Genomic DNA, 20,991 nt, shown 5'->3' with positions numbered 1-20,991 from the left:
TGCTCATATGGTCAGGTAAGTGGGTGGGAAACAATATGAACATGCATTTCTGCAAAAGCGATTTGTGTGAAGAAACCTAGTATTTTGTTCTGGAGGACATAGAAATAAGAGACAGTTTGGGGGATTCTGATGGTGAAGCTGAGAAAGGTTTAACTCAACAGCCTGAGGGGAAGACCCACTTTGTGCAATGAGTTACTGACCCTTGCTCCCAAGCATTTTTAACTCTGAGGGAGGGAGGGAAAGCTCCACCCCACCCACCAAACTGGAATTCCTGAGGCCCATTGTTATGGCCTCCACACCCCTCTCACCTCTAGGCAGCCAACTAAGGGGGCTGTTGGTGGGGGGGGGGAGAAGAGGATCCGGTCAGAGGATGCCCAGTTGCTGACCTCTATAACGTGATCTATAGATGCTAGAGATGAGGAATAGGGGCCTGCTTTCAGTAGGAAATACTATGCTGCGGGCGGGGGGAGAAAAAATATATAAAGATTTAAGCTAGGGAGGCCAAGAAAAGCTCATCATCATAAACTAGCACAGGGGATAAGAAGATTAATTGTAATCTGCGATGTACCAGATTCAAATTTATTAGGCAGCCTTAGAAAAGCCACTCACTGTCAGCGTGAGGCCCACCCCCAGTATGGGAAATACTACAGGCCTACCCTACAGATCCCCTTTATGGGTTACCAGACGTTATCCACGAAAGAATTTGAACACCTGAAGCAAACATTAAGCATCGCCACCGTCCCTCCCAAATGCCAAGGTCAGCTCAACCCCTATATTATTTCCCCAACAGGCCTGTCAGATCGGTCAGGCCGAAATAACAGTCGGTCCAAGATCCCCAACCAGCTTCAAGCAGGCTTTTGAAGTCGGGCCTGAACCCAGCTCTCTCTAGCCATGGTGGGCCACCCTCTCTTGAAACCAGATGCTGGGGGAGAGGGGAGAGAGAGAAGTAGGATACATTTTGACAGATATAAGAACAGACAAACTCTGACCTGGATAGGCCAGGCTGGCCGGATCAAGGAAGCTAAGCAGGGTAGGCCCTGGCTAGTACTTGGAGGGGAGACCTCCAAGGAAGTCCAGGGTCACGACCCAGGCAAAGCAATGGCAAACCCGCCTTTGAATGCCCCTTGCCTTGAAAACCCCATGAGGGGTCCCCATTAATCAGCTGCGCCTTGACTGCACATTACCTACACCCATAAGAACAAAGAAGGGAAGAAAGGTGGGGGGACAGAATAAACTCCCCCTTCAGATGTGGGGGGCAGAATAAACTCCCCCTCCACATGTGGGGGGGGGCAGAATAAACTCCCCTTTCAGATGAGGGGGGGAAACAAACTCCCCCTTCAGATGTGGGGGGGCAGAATAAACTCCCCCTTCAGATGTGGGGGGGGCAGAATAAACTCCCCCTTCAGATGTGGGGGGGCAGAATAAACTCCCCCTTCAGATGTGTGTGGGGGGAAAACAGAATAACTCCCCCTTCAGATGTGGGGGGGCAGAATAAACTCCCCCTTCAGATGTGGGGGGGGGGAGAAACAGAATAACTTCCCCTCCAGAGGGGGGGGGCAGAATAAACTCCCCTTTCAGATGTGGGGTGGGGGCAGAATAAATTTCCCCTTCAGATGAGGGGGGGCAGAATAAACTCCCCCTCCACATTTGGGAGGCAGAATAAACTCCCCCTTCAGATGTGTGTGTGGGAAAACAGATTAACTCCCCCTTCAGATGGGGGGGAAAACAATAAACTCCCCCTTCAGATGTGGGGGGGGAAACAGAATAACTCCCCCTCCAGAGGGGGGGCAGAATAAACTCCCCTTTCAGATGTGGGGTGGGGGCAGAATAAATTTCCCCTTCAGATGAGGGGGCCCAGAATAAACTCCCTTTTCAGATGTAGGGGGGAGCAGAATAAACTCCCCCTCCACATGTGGCGGGCAGAATAAACTCCCCTTTCAGATGTGTGTGGGGGAAAACAGAATAACTCCCCCTCCAGATGGGGGGGCAGAATAAACTCCCCCTTCAGATGTGGGGGGGGGGCAGAATAAATTCCCCCTTCAGATGAGGGGGGGCAGAATAAACTCCCCTTTCAGATGTGGGGGGGGGCAGAATAAACTCCCCCTCCACATGTGGGGGGCAGAATAAACTCCCCCTTCAGATGTGTGTGGGGGAAAACAGAATAACCCCCCTCCAGATGGGGGGGGCAGAATAAACTCCCCCTTAAGATGTGGGGGGGGCAGAATAAATTCCCCCTTCAGATGAGGGGGGGGGCAGAATAAACTCCCCCTCCACATGTGGGGGGGCAGAATAAACTCCCCTTTCAGATGAGGGGGGGGGAAACAATAAACTCCCCCTTCAGATGAGGGAGGGGAGAAACACACAATAAACCCCCCTTCCCCAAAAAAACAGGCGTTTAGAACAGTCATCTTGAGAGCCTCCTCACACGAGGCCTGGCTGCCGCGCCCCCCTTCCCATGGAGGCCGCGCAGGCCCCGGAGCCAACGGACGACCCCCCCCCGGGGCTCAGACTCCCGCCAAATTGAGCAGAGCGGGCGGGGAAGGGGGGGAGAAGAGAAACGGGGGGGGGGAGAAGCTGGCGGTGCCCGAGAGGCGAGTCGCGGTCCCCACCGCCGGCCCACGCGGCCGTGTCGGTCAACGTCGAGGGGGGAGGAGCGCGGCCGGGCCTGGCCGGGCCTCCCCGCACCCCCACCCCGGGCTCACCCTGTTTGTTTTCGTTGAGCTGCCGCTCGAACTCGTCGAAGTCGGACATGGCGACGGGGGGGAGGACGGCCCAGGCCCGGCCTCGCCGCGACGGTGGCTCCCGCTTATTGCTTCACGACCGAGGCCGCCTTCTCGCTCCCTCGCGCACACTAGGCCGCGGCGGCGCCTTCCCCCGCACTTCGGCAGCTTCCGGAGGAGGCTTCGGAGCGTCCCCGAAGGCGCTCGGCTGTCTCCGGAAGGGCGCGAGCGAGAGACTCTCACGAGGACAACGCTTGCGCGCGCGGGGGGGGGAGGGGGAGTCCTCCCAGAAACGCCCGCGCCTTTCCGGAAGAGATGCCTTTTTTTTTTTTTTAAATCTCCGGAAAGGTTCGTGGCTTTCCGTCGACGTCGCCTCTTTCGCTGCGACTAACTGCGCGGTCTTGGCTCCTCCCCCTTGGTTCTCCCGAGTCTTTTCCGATCGGCCCTCGGGTGTTTCCGGCCTGCTGGCTGCGGCGGCCTCTTCTTACCCAGGCGAGGCGTGGCCACGGGTTGGGTGTGCCATCGAATCATAGAGTTGGAAAGGGCCACACAGGCCATCGAGTCCGACCCCCGGTTCAATGCAGGATCAGCCTAGAGCAGGGGTGGGGAACCTTTTTTCTGCCAAGGGCCCTTTGGATATTTATAACATCATTCGCGGGCCACACAAAATTATCAACTTAGAACTCACCCCCACGCATTCTGGCCCTGCCCCCTTCTATTGTTGCCACTATTGTTGTAGTGCAGAGGGAATGCGTTTCTCCACGGCCCAGGTGGGAAAGGGTTAACAGTTTCTTGGGCGGTCCTAGCAGCTCCATAGCTAATGATTCTTCTGCAAGGGGGGAAAAAAGGTTCATTTTCTTGGCAAAACAAACTCAAATCTGCCTTGAATAGAGGCTATTCCTGTCCTTGGGAGGGGGCGGATCGCCAGTCTTAGATCCTTCTGAGCTAGAGATCTGCCAGGACTCACAAAGGGCCAGACCAAATGATTTCACGGGCCTTATATGGCCCCCTGGCCTGATGTTCCCCACCCCTGGCCTAGAGCATGGGTTCTCAACAAGGGGGGAATTCCCCCTGGGGGGTTAGGGTACCAGGGGGAGAACTGGGACCACTATTCAGCAAAGTCTGATGTCCTGTAGATTATTCACAGTGGGTAGCCGTGTTAGTCTGTCTGCAGTAGTAGAAAAGAGCAAGAGTCCAGTAGCACCTTAAAGACCAGAAAAAATATTTTCTGGCAGGGTATGAGCTTTTGTGAGCCACAGCTCACTTCTTCAGATACCTGTAGATTATGTGTGTGTATAAAGTGGCTTCAAGTCGCAGCCAACTTATGGCGACCCCTTTTGGGGTTTTCATGACAAGAGACTAACAGTGGTGGTTTGCCAGCGCCTTCCTCTGCATAGCGACCCTGGTATTCCTTGGTGGTCTCCCATCCAAATACTAACCAGGGCCGACCCTGCTTAGCTTCTGAGATCTGACGAGATCAGGCTAGCCTGGGCCATCCGGGTCAGGGTGTAGATTACGTACAATCTGTAAAATTGTAGTTTGTTTTTAATAACTGTTGGACTATTTTGGGAAGGGGGGAATTATATTCTGAACAATGGTGAAAGGGGGGAATGGAGCAAAAAAGGTTGAGAACCGCTGGCCTAGAGCATCCCTGACAAGTGCTTTTCCAGCCTCTGCTTAAAGACTGCCAGTGAGGGGGAGCTCACCACCTCCCTAGGTGGCTGATTTTACTGCCCAACAACTCTTACTATAAACCCCCCCCCCCAAAATTCCTAATATTTTTTTAATATCCTCCCCCAATTTAAACCCATTATTGTGAGTCTTATCCTCTGCCTGCCTGTTGGGGACAATGGGCGGTGCTGGAATGCCCATTGACCTGCATGGGCTCCACTGAAGTACATCACTGCACACTGGATTTAGAATGATGGTCTCTGGGACTGGAATGCTTTCAGACTGGAATGACAGCTCCCAGAGCAGGATGGTCATTCCAGTCCCAGAACACTTCTGCTCCATTGAGGAGGCTATTGGGGCAATCAGTTGGCAATGCTGTGTAGCCTCCCCTCTGAACCCATCTCGGTTGGCCCCCTCTCCTGTTTCCATTGATGGCAGGGGTGGCCAGGGGCACCATCAGTAGCATGGCTGGGCTGCCAGGAGGAGCCCCTGCAGGTGAGTGGCAAAGGCCCCCCCTGGCTGGGTGCACTCTCCTGGTCATCTCCTCGTGCCCCCTCCTGGATGATTGCAGCCTTCGCATCATATGAGCCACGGAAATGCTCAGGGTCACCGCTGGTAGAAGAATGCTGAGGCCCTTGACTACAACATCAGCTGCCCAGTTACTGTTCGCCAGGGCTCAGTTCCTTTAAGAGGGAGGTGCTAGGGAGACGGCACCTCAGTCCATGGCCCCACCCCTTGGCTGTGATGTACACAGGGCTGTGTCCCCAGACCTGCCAGCCCATGATTGGTTCTGTCTGCCCTGTCCATCACAACCCTGCTGTTGCTCCTTTGGCCTGTATGAGAGAGCCAGCATGGTGTAGTGGTCAAGAGTGGTGGTTTGGAGCGGTGGAGAACTGGGTTTGATTCCCCACTCCTACATTTGTGCGGCGGACACTAATCTGGTGAACCGGGTTGGTTTCCCCACTCCTCCACATGAAGCCAGCTGGGTGACCTTGGGCTAGTCACACTCTCTCAGCCCCACCTACCTGTCAGGGTGTCTGTTGTGGGGAGGGGAAGGGAAGGTGATTGTAAACAGCTTTGATTCTTCCTTAAGTGGCAGAGAAAGCCGGCATATAAAAACCAACTCTTCTTCTCATTGGGACGCGATGGTGTGGCTGCTGGGGACACTGGACTCTGCTTCTCGGACATTTGCCTACCTTCCGGTCTCTGCCGGAACCCTTTAGAAAGCGGACCAGCGGCGCCACAGTTACACTGGCGGCCAGGAGCTGCACCGCAGGCGGTCCTTAGGATTGCCCTGTATCTCTAGGAAATAACAAGAGTGTATAAAAACTGAAACACACACTATTTTGCTTTTTTATTCAAAATTCTTTAATTTAAATTCTTTTAGTAAAGTTATTTTTTTAAACATTTTCTTTTTTATATTTTTTTTTAAACACAGATGAGGGGATAAGACTGGGTGAGAAATTACAGGCACAGTGGAAATAGTTGATTAATTACACTGAATAAAAAGGATGCCTCCCCCACCCCGAGAAACAGGCAACATACAACCCAAATCCTTGCACGCTTGTGCACGCACATAAACAACAGCAGCTTGAAGCCATGAAGTATAAGAAAATACACACGTACGCACCCAACCTGTCTCGGAGAGTGGGGTGGGTGGGGAAAGAGTGTAAATGGCATAAAGTGCCAGTAAAACAAAGTCCAGCTGAGGTCCGAATTGAGATAACAGCTAGGGGAGAAAGGGCATGCTTTTCTGTCATTATGCCCCATCGCCTCCTTCTATCTAGCCATTTTGGCACGGAAGTGAGGTGAGCAATATTGATCCAGTAGAAGCCAGGGAGCCTTTACTGACTGCAAAACGGGTCAAAGTGTGTGGCCAGGGGACGCTCCCTAAAATGCTTGACTTCAGAGTAGTCCAAATAGCAAACACAGCACGCAGGCTATATAACAAAAGTGAATCTTGTTTGCACAGAATATGTTCAATAACACCAAATAAATGACAATAAAAATACAGCTGATCTAGCTCCAAAAGTATATAAGTTAACTAACAAAGCAAAAAACAAATACAGGAATCCAGGTCTTCCATAACATGCAACTTTCTTCTTAAACAAGCCAATTCAATTGCAGGTCAGCATTCCGATTACAGGTAAATCGCAGGTGACAGTCAAAATAGGATCATCGATAGGAATCAAGATCAATCAGACGGAGATTCCGGATATAATTTCATCTGTTTACGCAGCAAGCTTCATCCGTCAATGATTGTCCAATTTCTTTATAAGCAAGGCTTTAAAGTATCGCCATAGGTGTAAATAATCTTCTGTTAACTTCTATACTTTAGGAGCTAGATCAGCTGTATTTTTGTTGTCATTTATTTGGTATTATTGAACACATTCTGTGCAAACGAGTCACTTTTGTTATACAGCCTGCATGCTGTATTTGCTATTTGGATGACTTCAGAGCAGAGCATCCTGCTTCCCTTATAGGTGGGGCCATCCCTGCCATGAAACAGGGTCCTCATTTGGCATTTTTTTTAGACCCCCTGAAAAGAGAAAAATGGTAAAGGTCCCCTGGGCAAGCACCGGGTCATTCCTGACCCATGGGGTGACATCACATCCTGACGTTTTCTAGGCAGACTTTGTTTACAGGGTGGTTTGCCAGTGCCTTCCCCAGTCATCTTCCCTTTACCCCCAGCAAGCTGGGTGCTCATTTCACCGACCTCAGAAGGATGGAAGGCTGAGTCAACCTTGCACCGGCTACCTGAGACTGACTTCCGTTGGGATCGAACTCAGGTCGTGAGCAGAGCTTTTGACTGCAGTACTGCAGCTTACCCCTCTGCACCACGGGGCTCTTGAAAAGAGGAAGGGGGTAGGGAAACAGCTGATAGGAGATGGGGGACAGTCCTGGAGGGAACAAGGCAGTGGCTCAGTTGATATTTATATAGGGATAGAGGGCTGAAGGGCTGTCAAAGAGGGTTCCTGGTAGTGAGGTGGGAAATCATCGCTTGTAGCCATCAGCGACGGGCAAGAGCAGCTTGGGGGGGGTGGCGGGCGCGGGTAGCGGGTTGCCGGCAGCCGGGCCCGGGGAGTCTGTTTTCCGCTTGAAGCGGTAGGTGATGGGAAGCAGGAGTTTGCTTTTCTTGAGGGCCTGGACCTTCTTCAGCGTCTCGTCGTCCAGCGCCATGAAGCAGCGTCGGGAGTACTCCAGCAGGCGCTCCTTGGAAGAGTCAAACTCACCCACCTCGGCCAGCTTTTCGGGAGCCACGATGAGGAGCTCTGCGATGGGCGTGGTCAGTGCTACGGTGTTGCGGTCCACTCGGTGGTGCTCGAAGGCCCGGCTCATGCTTTGCAGCTTCTGAAAAGTGTACAGGATCTTCTTGTAGCGGCACAACACCCCGTCGACATCTTTGACTGAGGAGTGGGTCCAGATTCACACGGTGATGTAGGGTGGGGGAGGGAAGAGCAGTTTGGAAGAAAAGGACGAAACGGAGAAGGTGTGATGAGTGGCAACGGAAGAGAAAGTGGACGCACATGATCATCGAGGGGCCACGGAAGCCAGGACAAGAGGGAATCACGGGTTGGGAAGCAGATAGAAACGTGCCGTGTAGAAGATGTGAAGCAGGTATGAAGAAGGAGGGAGAGAGGGGAGAAAAAGGTCAAGAAGGGAAGACCAAGCAAAGTGACAAGAACCAGATCGAGCAAGAAAAGAAAGCCCAGTAGAAACAAAGAGGGGGAAAGAAAGGGGTAATGCATGGAAGACAGAAGCAAGAAGAAAGAACAGGCAGGCACCAAAGGGAATTGATGGAGAAAGGCAAGGCCAAGCAGGAGAGACCCCGCGCCATGAGCAAAGCAGGTGGTTTGCAACAGGAGGAAACAAAGGTTTACAACAGGGAAATGGGGTGGTGAGAGAAAGACAGGAACAAGTACATGGAAGGGGGGGAGAAAAGAGTTCAAGTTATTGTAGCAATTTACTAAGATTTGCCGCTTTTGTGATAAGCATTACTGTTTTTCTTCATTCTTCCGCCCACCTTCTGTGTTCTGTTAATTTTCATTCTGAGGAGTCATTTTGGTCACACTGTATTGCTGATTTCTACTGTTTTCTTTAAATGCTCCATGTGGTTTTAAAAAGATGCTAGCAGCTGATACTTTTTTGGGGGAGGGGGAATTTAGGACCTGTGCATCTTGTAAACCGCCTCTAGCTCACCTTTGTGGGGAAGGCAGCCTAGAAACGAGTCAACAAACGTAGAGTGAAAAGTCTCCAGCTAAGTGGGCGATGGCCCATAACCCCCCATTGGCTGGGGAGGCAGAACCACAAAGGCCCACAAATCGACTCCCTACCCTGTGGTTCCCTAACTACTCACCTCTTTGCCTCTCGCGGACTTTGGGCTTGACAAAGCGCCGCCGGTTCGCCCCTCCTCTCAGTTTCTTATGCTCCGCCGAGCCCCCTTCTTCGGGGCTGGCGCTCAGCCAAGAGCCCACGCTGTCATCGTCCGTCACGTCCCCGTTCCGACTCTCGGAAACCTCAGACCGGCGCGGGGGCTGTTTGTTGCGGCAGTGGTCGTCTAAGGTGTTGGGAGAGAGAACAGGACGCATCGCGTGGCTGGAGAGACAGAGACACTGCCCGCACAGGCTGCCCAGCTAACAGGCTCCATTTCTCAAGAACAGAGAATCCAAGACACCCGTCCCTTTGCACATTAAAGCCCTGCTATTTCACCCCCCCCCCCGATTTCCCAGTCCCCCCTCCACTCTAACCTGTTCAATCTTTGCTTCCCTCCAGGAGAAGCCAGGCATCCTGTTCCTCTGCCTTTCGACTTTCTCTATGTTCAGTTTATTTACAGTCATTTGACCAGCAAATATTAGTACAAAATTACAATTTTAAAACCCCAGCTGAGGATCTCTGTGTCTTACTGGCTACATAACAGAACTTTGCCACTGAATAAGAGGTAAAAGCATCTTCATCTTCTAATAAAAAATTAACTATAAAATCATCTGACATACCTAAAATTTCTGGTCAACACAGGCAAAATCAGCTTATTTCTAACCTCCCGATAAAATTCACAGTGTAATGAAATATGTATAATTGTCTCAACTGAATTAAAATTACAGGGGCATAATCTGGCCTCCACAGGTAGATGCCGAAATCTCCCGCTGAGCATAGCCAACGGAAAGGCATTAAATCGGGCTCTTGAAAAGGCCCACTGAAAACTAGAAAATGTAATTGTTGTTAAATCAGGAGCACCAGACAAACCTTCCCATCTCTTTAATGATTTATGTCTTAGGAGAAAACTTTCTCTACGGAGAACCATATCTTTTCCTGCCCCCCCCCCCATACATCACCTCCTCTAGGCTTTTTGTTTGGTTGGTTCCAAGGGAACCCAGAAGGCTAACTCAGTACAACCCCTTCCGTGTCCACAGCCCTCCTGTTACCAGCATCCAGGCGGGCAGAGGAGATGAACTTGTCTAACTGGCAACGCAGGAAGTCCCGTTCCTCTTCCAGGTCCTCAATTCGCTTCTGCAACCAGGAGTTCCTCTCTAGGGCCATGTGCAGCTGTGTCCTCATGCTAGTCACCAAAGTCAAGGAGGGAGCTGGCATCTCGGGTGCCTCTGAGGTTCAGCAGGAGAGTAAAAAACCCAACAATTGTGTTACAGCAGAAGCTTTTTCCTTTCACACTCGTCGCTTCTTCTCGAACACCCCTGAGGCGCCAATCGCATGCTGTCCCAAAAACCTTCCATGCAAGGCCCAAGGAGATCTGCACCCTGCCTGCAGAAATAATCCTCCTTTCATATGAAGGCAGGAGGCAGTGCTGTGTAGTGGTTAGAGCGTCGGACTAGGATCTGGGTGACCTGGGTTCGAATCTCCCCTCTGCCATGGAAGCTTGCTGGGCGACCTTGGGGCAGTCACTCTTTTTATCAGCATAATCTACCTCACAAGGCTGTTATTGTGAGGATAAAATGGAGGAGAGGAAAATGTTGTCAGCGTCTTTGGGCCCCCTTTGGGAGGAAAGCAGTATATTTATAAATAAATAATAATCTTTCTGCTTGTAGCAGGAGATAATCACTAGGATGTGTGTGTGGGGGATGGTTTCCAGGTCATTCTCCTTGCGAAGGCACCTCCTGTGTGGTCAGATTTAGATTTCATCGCATTGATTATACCAGAGGTTCCCAAACGTTTTGAGTCATGGAGCACTTTTTCAGGAGAGAAATTCGTCACGGAGCACTAATTTTCAACTAGCACCTATATACTAAACCGAATGACAGTAGTATTTTTCTTTCCAATCTCTTCACGGAGTATGAAGAGATGTTTGGCGGAGCACCAAGTGCTCCTTGGAGCACAGTTTGGGAACCGCTGGATTATGTGTGTGTGTAAAGTGCCGTCAAGTCGCAGCCGACTTATGGCGACCCCTTTTTGGGGTTTTCATGGCAAGAGACTAACAGAGGTGTTTGCCAGTGCCTTCCTCTGCACAGCAACCCTGGACTTCCTTGGTGGTCTCCCATCCAAATACTAACCAGGGCTGACCCTGCTTAGCTTCTGAGATCTGACGAGATCAGGCTAGCCTGGGCCATCCAGGTCAGGGCGCTGGATTATACCAATAGCTTTTAAGTGGACCAACAACGCCCCCCCCCTCAAAAAAAAACCCTGAAGACTGTAATCGGCAAGTTGGTCTAACTAGCCTCCATCTTTTGGTTCCTTTTCCTCCGCTCCCCTTCCCAAGAAATCACCCACCCACATTCTACTGTAATACAGAATTCTTACAGCAGCTTCAAACAAGTAAAACGGCTTCTACGCAACCCCTTCTGATCACAAGGAAAAATGTATTATATTTCATTTATTTTATTTTTATTCTGCCCTCCCTCCAAGGGCAGCATGCACAGTTCCCTTTAATCCATCTAACAACCCTATGAAGTAGGTCATCTGACCAAAGATTATCCGGGGAGACTCGTGGCAGAGGAGAGGTTTGAATCCAAGCTTCCCCAAACACAGCCCCATGCTCTAACCACCACATTCCACAACTGCCACTTTCTGGAACTGCCATTATCACAGAAATGACACGAGGAATTCATTCATTCTAGAGATGGCCATTTTTTAAAAAATCACACTGAAACCTTTTACCTGTGTGAAGCGGGACATGAATACTGGGTCAGAAGAAGGGTTGGTTTTTATATGTCGACTTTCTCTACCACTTAAGGAAGACTCAAACCGGCTTACAATCACCTTCCCTTCCCCTCCCCACAACAGACACCCTGTGAAGAGGGTGGGGATGAGACAGCTGTGACTAGCCCAAGGTCACCCAGATGGCTTCATGTGTAGGAGTGGGGAAACCAACCCAGTTCACCAGATTAGCCTCCACCGCTCATGTGGAGGAGCGGGGAATCAAACCCGGTTCTCCAGATCAGAATCCACCGCTCCAAACCACCGCTCTTAACCAATACACCCTTCTGGCTCTCAGCAAGGACTATCAGTGGGAAGGAGAGTAAAAATGTCGTTTCTCACCATCAAAGGTCTGCGGGGGACTCAGACCATAATATAACTGCTGCTGAGTTTGCGTTTGTGACTCCATTGGCTGCGGCTCATCGAGGGGTATGGATATTTCATAAGTTTCATGGTCTTCCTTCACTGTGGACACCAAAGAAGGGAGGGGGGAAAGAAAGAAGAGCATTATTTTGTCATGGCACAAATCCACAAAGCCCTCAGGTTCAAAGGAATATTGATGGGAAAGGACTGTGGTGTGGTGTAGGGGTTAAGAGCGGTGGACTCTAATCTGGAGAACCGGGTTTGATTCCCCACTCCTCCACACGAGCAGCGGAGGTCAATCTGGTGAACCGGGTTGGTTTCCCCACTCCTCCACATGAAGCCAGCTGGGTGACCTTGGGCTAGTCACAGCTCTCTCCGAGCTCTCTCAGCCCCACCTACCTCACAGGGCGTCTGTTGTGGGGAAGGGAAGGTGATTGTAAGCCAGTTTGATTCTTCCTTAAGTAGTATAGAAAGTCGGCATATAAAAACCTACTTCTAAACTGGCAGTTTTGGTGACGATAACAGTGGGTGTGTTCAAACATCTACAAACAACACTCCTGCCCTTTTCCAACTTTCAGGTATAAAATCAATGTCTCAGTGCTGCTTTAAAGATGACAACGTTTCTGCCATTCTGTGAAAGAGAAATCACGCAAACCACATGTATGGCTTTCCGCTTGACACTATTTTACAGCTACCGGCAGTGCAAAACCAAACAAGCAATTCTGATAGTGCATACCAATTTTTTAAAAAATGAAACAAGACATCAGTGGTTAAGAGTGACATTTAGTGCAATATATACACAGGCACTGGTATGGGCTTGTGTGATCTCACACCATCAAACGGGATTTCAAAAACGGAAAGTCTATTTGGGTTGAGATCTCAAGACTTCCTTGGAAGAATGTTACCAGACCGTATGGAAGGGGCTCTCTCCGTTAGCTTACTTGTGCTCCCCCTCTATACCATTTGTATTTGCCGACTGTCAAATCTACGTTCTGTAGGAATGCATCTGTAGGAGTAACAACAACCTTACTATTCTACTTCATTGACAAAGAGCCGGCCTTCTTCAGGAACGGCTTCTGGGATTCACAGCCTTAGGAATTCTCCACAACAGCTACCTTGTGAAACTCTTGTTGTCTGATTAGGACAACAGCGGATCAACCCCACTCCACCTGGCCGCATGTAAGTCACCGGTTAGTCAACTAACATCTACCAACCTTGCTTTGCACGCCGTCCTCTACCTATACTTGACCGTGAGTTGTGACGGTTACTCTCGCTCATAGTCCTCCCGCCACGGGGGGGACGGATACCGCCAGCCTGGAGAAGAGAGGAGAAAAGGTTATAAGCGGGCAGTTGGATCTTACTGCCCCCTTCTAGCTTTTCTTACATGTTCCTCGATACCCACTGCTCACGTTTTCCCAGAGGGTGAACTCTAAGTCAATCACAAGAATCCCCAGCCGATATGCTATTTGCCTCTGTAAAATTCTGCAGTCTATTAAGAGAACAATGAGTGACTGATTTCTACAGCTGCTACAAGCTGCATTGGTGGTTCAGTGGTAGAATTCTCACCTGCCATGCGGGATGCCCGGGTTCGATTCCTGGCCAATGCAACCAGAATTTTAAGGGGAGGGGCTGTTGCTCAGTGGTAGAGCATCTGCTCGGCATGCAGAGGGTCCCAAGTTCAATCCCTGGCATCTCCAGTTAAAGGGACTAGGCAAGCAGGTGATGTGAAAGACCTCTGCCTGAGACCCTGGAGAGCAGCTGCCGGTCTGAGTAGACAATACTGACTATGATGGACCAAGGGTCTGATTCAGTATAAGGCAGCTTCATGTGTGTTCAAGAGCTGTACACATTTGGGGAAACCCACATAGTACAGCCTTTCACAGTAACAGTGGGAATGCATATTTTTTAATACTCCCCCACCCCATCCTATGTAACAACTGCATAGGCAGGTTTCATGGTTTCTTCTGTACAGTGAAGGAGGAGTTGTACCTCTTGGCTCCCAGACCCAGTAATATATTTGACCACCAAGAGAAGCAGGGTCAGACCTCCTTGAAATCCATATAATCTGCTTTGGAAACCCTTTTTAATTCCAACTGTGTGGACACAAGGTGTAGTTACTGTGGTGAGGAAAAGGCACTCTGCAGATGCTCAGAGGTACTTCCCTGTACCATTACTACTATTATTATTGTACATACTCAGGCTGGGCTCTGAGAAAAGATTCTGGGGCTCTGTCCTGGCTGTATGCTGAACTCCACACGTTCTTTTTAGGGAACTAGGAGGTCCTGGTTTCCCCAGTATCTCCTCCTTCTCCTAAACTGACGAGGATACCTACCTGAGCCAGTATGGCTGTCAGGGCTCCAGCCTCCCCACAGCTAACTGTTCACCTGCAAATAGCTCCAGACACCTGGGCAAAGGTAAAAAGAGGAAAATAAGTAGGTTAGTGGAGCCTATAAAAGAGGCGGAATCAGAGATACCAAATTGGATCAGAAACAGCATATGCAAGACCATCTCTTCACTACTTTCTAGATACCACTCCAAGAAAAGGGCAGGAACTGGAGAATCCTCCAACTTATGGATCGGCTGTTCACAGCACTCAGGTAGAGGTACCCAACAATCACTCTCTGCCTAAGGAATGCTTACAGTGCAATCCTAAGCAAAGTTATACCCTTCGTTGACTTCAATGGGCTTAGAAGGGTTTAGTTCTGCTTAGAAGTACCCTTGCAATCCAGATAGCTATCAGGGATTCTAGTTCACTTGCAGCTGAATGGGTAATTGATTCTGTTGGAAAACATGTCATTTGAGGAACCCAGATTTGGCCATTTGACAAGTTAAAAAAAGATAATGACAGCTAGCGAAACCTTGATCAAGTATTTTTTAAAAGTAATGTATTAACATTATGAGAAAATTTTTAAAAAGGAAATTTAACAGGTCTGATAATTAACACCAATTACAAATTTGTTCATTGTTATTGGAACACAGTAAGATTAATTTTTAGCTTTTTTTTTAATGAAAAACTTAAATTAATGAATAACTATTTCAAGTAAGGCTAACAATTCACTAAACAATACCTCCCTTTTGTCTGTATCCTGGAACATCAGTTTCCAAATTTTTTAAATAAAGAGAAATTAAAGCAACACCAAAACAAAGTAACAACAGCTCTTAAAAAAAGAAAAGGTCAGATTTTGAAGGCACGTGCTTAGTAGGAAGCAACGGAGCAATCCTGAACAGTCACACCACTGTAAGTACATTAACTAATTGATATAAAGGAAAATAACTTTTTAGGATTGCATCTTTCCCACATCAGGAGATGCCTGCCATTTTAACAAGCAGCCAGTAGGGGGAGCACTGCTACACTCCAATGCTAATTCTGCCCCAGGGGTTGCTGCAGGGCTGGGGGGGGGGGAAATACTCACTCCCACCCTTGTTAATAAATAAAAAGGTACGCTGCCACCTACATTAGCATTCTTTGCTTCATGGAAAATTTGTCAGTGATTGACAGCAGTCACACATGAAGCTACCATACAGAACCAGACCACTGGCCATCAAGGTCAGTATTGTTTATTTAATTTAGACCTTGCTTTTCTCCCTGATGGGGCCCCAAAGCAGCTTAACACTCTCCTCTCCTCTATTTTATCCTCACAAGAGTGACAGGCCAAGCTTCCATGGCACGAGTGAGGATTCGAACCTGGGTCTCCCAGATACTAGCCCAATACTCTTAAGAAGAAGAGTTGGTTTTTATATGCCGACTTTCTCTACCACTTAAGGAAGAATCAAACTGGCTTACAATCACCTTCCCTTCCCCTCCCCACAACAGACGCCCTGTGAGGTAGGTGGGGATGAGAGAGCTCAAAGAGAGCTGTGACTAGCCCAAGGTCACCCAGCTGGCTTCATGTGAAGGGGTGGGGAAACCAAGGCGGTTCACCAGATTAATCTCCGCTGCTCATGTGGCGGAGTGGGGAATCAAACCTGGTTCTCCAGATTAGAGTCCGCCACGCCAAACCACTGCTCTTAACCACTACACCACATTGGCTCTAATACTCTCTACTGACAGGCAGCAGCTCTGCGGGGTTTTATGCAGAGGTGTTGCACATCACCTGTTACCAGTTCCTTTTAACTGGAGATGCCAAGGAGCGAATCGGAGACCTTCTGCATACCAAGCAGGTGATCTACCATTGAGCCACAGCCCTTTTCCAATGAAGAGACTGAGCAGTTACCTGGAATGTTGACCACAGAGTTGCTATGACCCTCTGTTTTGTCTGTGATGGCTCATTCATACATGCATGTTCCCCTGGGGGGTTTCAATCATCAAGTGGACAAATCAACAGAAGTTTGCAAATTCTCTGGTAACTGAATGGAGCCAAAAGGGGCTGAACAGATGTAACTGGAGGTCAGTGACTCTATTTTCATTTCTATTATTTTGGAGGGAATTATTTTAAGGTGCCAAAAACATCACAAGCTTTCATTTTAGATTTGAACAGCTCAGATTACTCAGATGTGACATCCTTAAAGGGTGGGGGGAATGTGTCTTTAAAATGTGGGGAAACATCTAATTAGGGCTCAGAAACAAAATAAAACATAAAAGTATTTAGGGCTGAAAAACCAGATTTTCCTGCACAGCAGTTATGCCTATAATCACTCTTGGGGGGTTGGCAATGGAGAGGGAGATGACTCTGAAATTCATGAAGTTAAACTATTCTGCTAGACGCTGGAATTTTTGACCTCCCTTGCCCATTCTTTCACACCGCCATTCCCAACAAATATATGAAGCCTGCGGGGTGACCTTGGGCTAGTCATAGTTCTCTCTGAACTCTCAGCCCCACCTACCTCACAAGGTGTCTGTTGTGGGGAAGGCAATTGTAACCAGTTGGTGACTCCTTAAAGGTAGAGAAAATTGGGGTATAAAAACCAACTCTTCTTCCTCTATATTTGTTCTTTCACTTGGGTACCACATGCCCATCACAGTTGCAAATATCAGAAATAGCCTCTTGCTAACACAACCTCTCATGAGGGGGGAGGGGGGAGGGAGAGAGAGAGAGAGATCTTAATCATTACATCGTAGTATCCCAGACCAATCTCAAACATTGCCAGGAAAACCACTGTGCCCATCACAAGTAAGAATCCCCAAACAGAGTCAAGTTCTGCCATACTGGCTCATTCTCCACATCCCACGCAGTCCTAACTGCACTGCTACCAAGTAACTCAGATACTGCTCTGCTAAATCAGAGACTGATGAAAATTTCAAGTCTAGAGCTTGTCTTAAGTCCAGGTCCGTGGCTCAGCCACTCTCCAAATGCTGTCTTCGATCCCCAGACAACACCTAGCAGCCTTATGACTCTTTCATTACTGCATCCTGTTCCTAGCCTCTTTCTTCCGTCTTGCCTTCAAGGATGCTCCATACTCTTTGGTCCATCCATTGCTGTATCCCATCTCTTCCTCCTGGCACCCAGTCAATTGCCCTTCAACCACCTGTTGGTGGTTCTTAAGGGTCACTCTTATAAGCTCCCCAAAAGGCAAGGCACTCTATTCTCTCTCTCAAGTTCAGTTCCCCTCTTTATAAGGGGTGTATAGTGGTAGGTTACTTTACAGTCTTGTTACAACATACAACATAGTGTATATCGGGAGTCTGCAACTGTTTACGACTGAAAAGCCAACTACAGCCAAATCAGAGCAAGAGATTGACAATGAGCCAGTATACGAAAGTCCATCTGCATAAGTGAAAATACACATTACAGATAACTGCCACGCTGATTAATAATTCACAAAGTTTCCGCAGGCCAAACACCCAGTGCTTTATTATTTATTTCCATTATTTATTGTCTGCTTTTCTTGCAGATTACATAGTGAAAGTCAAATATATTCAACAGGATGGGACATCCAATGAACAGTGCGATAGGGTTTGGACTACAGAAATCTGAAAACAACAGAAATCTAAAACAGAGCTGAAAACATTGTGAAACAAAATGAGCATTTAAACACGACACATGAAATAGTGCAGAAGCTGCACACTTACAGCGATAGAAGAAGAAAAGTTGGTTTTGATATGCCGACTTTCTATACTACTTAAGGAAGACTCAAACGGGCTAACAATCACCTTCCCTTCCCCTCCCCACAACAGACACCCTGTGAGGTAGGTGGGACTGAGAGAGCTGTGACTAGCCCAAAGTCACCCAGCTGGCTTCATGTGTGGGAGTGGGGAAACCAACCCGGTTCACCAGATTAGCCTCCGCCGCTCATGTGGAGGAATGGGGAACCAAACCCGGTTCTCCAGATCAGACTCCACTGCTCCAAACCCCACCGCTCTTAACCACTACACCACGGTGTCTCAATGCAATCGTAATTGCTCCTTCCGAGCTGTATCTGAAGAGGTGAGCCGTGGCTCACGAAAGCTCATACCCTGCCAGAAATTTTGTTAGTCTTGAAGGTGCTACTGGACTCTTGCTCTTTTCTACACCTCAGTCTGTAGTAACCAAAACTGGGCAGCCGGGGGAGGGGGAGCCCGGGGTCGAGGGACCAATGTTTTCAAGGGCACAGTGAAGCAGAGCAGCGCCAGGGAGCGCTGCCTCAATGCCCCTCGTGCTGTTGCAAGGGGCACACCTGTGAGATCCTGCGCTGCAGCTCCTGAGGGCATCAGAGTGACCCGGGTGGCACTTAAGACAAGCAGAACTCACCCCTCTCCAAACCTCCCGCACGGCTCTCCTGCCTAGCCAAGGCCCACTCCCGCATCCACACACCACCTGCCTGCTTTGCAAAGCCGTCGCCATCCCCACTCCATCTCCCCCCTTTGGGTGGTCCTAGCACAGCCCTTCCCAGCTCCCCCCCACCCGTTGCCAGGTCCCTCTTCGCCACCGGCGGGAGGTTATTGGGGGTGGAGCCTGAGGAGGGCAGGGTTTGGGGAGGGGGCTTCGATGCCAGCTGTCAAAGCGGCCGTTTTCTCCAGGTGAACTCACCTCTACCGGCTGGAGATCAGTTGTAATAGCCGGAGAGCTCCAGCTAGTACCTGGAGGTTGGCAACCCTCCCCCCGTATAAATGGAGACGCGCCCCCATCCAGGCCCTCCTGCCCTTTCCCTCCTACTCACCACCCGCCTCTCAGCTTTCCCTGCTGAGGCCGACCTTCTCCCACGCGGACTCCAGCTCGGGGACTGTCGACCCCCCCCCAAAAAAAAACGTACTAAACCGGGCCTTTGGAGAACACGGAAATGATTCAAATCAACGCGAGCCCACCGTCGCCACTCCAAAATGGCCCCGGCTGATGCTCTGCAGAGAGCGAGGGGCCGTGGCTCAGCGGTAGAGCCTCTGCTTGGCACGCAGGAGGTCCCAGGTTCCATCCCCGGCATCTCCCCTTAAAGGGACGAGGCAAGCAGGTGAAGGCCTGAGACCCTGGACAGCCATGGGGAGGGGCCGTGGCTCAGAGGTAGAGCGTCTGCTTGGCACGCAGGAGGTCCCAGGTTCGATCCTCGGCATCTCCCCTTAAAGGGACTAGGGAAGCAAGTGACGTTAAAGACCTCAGCCTGAGACCCTGGAGAGCCATGGGGAGGGGCTGTAGCGCAGCGGTAGAGCCTCTGCTTGGCACGCAGGAGGTCCCAGGTTCAATCCCCGGCATCTCCAGTTAAACGGCCCAGGCAAGCAGGTGACGTGAAAGGCCTGAGACCCTGGAAGAGCCATGGGGAGGGGCCGTGGCTCAGCGGTAGAGCCTGGAGGTTCCAGGTTCAATGCCCGGCATCTCCATTTAAAGGGCCCAGGCGAGCAGGTGATGGGAAAGACCTCTGCCCGAGACCCTGGAGAGCCGCTGCCTGGTAGGAGACGACGATACTGCCTTGGATGGACCAGGGGTCCGGTTCAGTAGAAGGCAGCTTCAGGAGCTGCGTCCCTCGGCCGTTCCGCCGGGCGAGGCGCGGCTCGGGGGCTTTGGAGACGCCAAAGGACCTTCCCGTGCGCCTCGAGCGGCGCGCCTCAGGACGCGGGGAGGTTTGGGGGTTGTTCTTGGGGGGCGGGGGCGGCCCTCCTCGCGAGGGAGGGGCCCTCCCCGCTCCAGCCAGGCCGCCCGCCCACCCACTCACGTCCTCTTGTCTTACCTGGCTCCAGTGGCCGCGTCCGCGGGGAAGCGCCCCAGCCAGCACCCCGCCGAGCCGTCTGCGAAGGGCGGAGGAGGCAGGCAGGCAGGCAGGGCGGGCGGGAGAGGGAGGCGGGGCGAGGCGGCTCGGAGGTGGGGAGGGAGGCTGATGGAAGCGGGGCGCGTCGGCAGGAGCCCGGGCCCGGCTCGCACGTGCCTGCTGCACAACATTGAAGGGATTGCCTTGCATGCGTGAACGGTGATGGCAAGTCATAGAGTTGGAAGGGACCACCTGGGTCATCTAGTCCAACCCCCTGCACAATGCAGGAAATTGCAAACTTTACCCCAAACCCCCAGTGACCCAGAAGGTGGCCTCCCTCTATGACCTAAGTTCATAGAATCAGCACTGCTGACAGATGGCCATCTAGCCTCTGCTTAAAAACCTCCAGGTTCACCACCTCTGATCTGGAGAACCGGGTTTGATTCCCCACTCCTCCACGTGAGTGGGGGAGGCTAATCTGGTGAACTGGATTTGTTTCCCCATTCCTACGCATGAAGTCAGCTGGGCTCCAGGCTCACCACCTCCCGAGGAAGCCTGTTCCACTGAGGAACCGCTCTAACTGTCAGAAAATTCTTCCTAATGTCTAGACGGCAACTCTTTTGATTTAATTTCAACCCGTTGGTTCTGGTTGGACCTTCTGGGGCAACAGAAAACAACTCAGCACCCCCCTCTATATGACAGCCCTTCAAGGACTTGAAGATGGTTTAAGTCTAAACCCAGTGGCGCCTCACGTACAGCTGCCTAGTCACCAATTGTAGAAAAGAGCAAGAGTCCAGTAGGGCCTTAAAGACTAACAACATTTCTGGCAGGGTGTGAGCTTCCGTGAGCCACAGCTCGCTTCTTCAGACACATCTAGAATGTGAGTCCATCTGTCCTTAAGCGGAGACGAGTGAATTAGACAGACAATGGCAATGTAAATGTCAAAAGCAAGTAAATGACATTAGCAGGCGTGATTGGATTAGGTGTGATATGCAGTCAT

General features: G+C 50.4%; 2 protein-coding genes and 1 non-coding gene across 3 annotated transcripts in view; 1 reads left to right on the top strand and 2 right to left on the bottom strand.

Moving 5' to 3' along the window:
• The window catches only part of U2AF2 (U2 small nuclear RNA auxiliary factor 2), a 155,743-nt gene that overhangs the window by 22,195 nt on the left and 112,557 nt on the right, over positions 1 to 20,991 (bottom strand). The window contains exon 2 of the mRNA XM_056863993.1: positions 2,703 to 2,752. Coding sequence (XP_056719971.1) covers positions 2,703 to 2,751 — 49 coding nt within the window. The 5' untranslated portion in view covers position 2,752. The remainder of the gene's footprint in view (positions 1 to 2,702; positions 2,753 to 20,991) is intronic.
• CCDC106 (coiled-coil domain containing 106) lies at positions 7,386 to 20,201 on the bottom strand. Its single transcript, XM_056864243.1, has 6 exons — positions 19,692 to 20,201; positions 13,115 to 13,214; positions 11,880 to 12,002; positions 9,815 to 9,991; positions 8,749 to 8,949; positions 7,386 to 7,798 (listed from the first exon to the last, which is right to left on the bottom strand). The coding sequence occupies exons 1-6, from the start codon at positions 20,199 to 20,201 to the stop codon at positions 7,386 to 7,388; spliced, it is 1,524 nt and encodes a 507-aa protein (XP_056720221.1).
• Positions 13,437 to 13,507, top strand: TRNAG-GCC (transfer RNA glycine (anticodon GCC)). The gene has a single exon. It is a non-coding gene; the product is annotated as a tRNA-Gly (tRNA).

Source organism: Euleptes europaea, chromosome 18 (genome assembly GCF_029931775.1).
Source record: "Euleptes europaea isolate rEulEur1 chromosome 18, rEulEur1.hap1, whole genome shotgun sequence".
NCBI classification, from domain to species: domain Eukaryota; kingdom Metazoa; phylum Chordata; class Lepidosauria; order Squamata; family Sphaerodactylidae; genus Euleptes; species Euleptes europaea.
The sequence above is the reverse complement of the archived record's forward strand: the minus strand, read 5'-3'. Positions and strand labels throughout refer to the sequence as shown.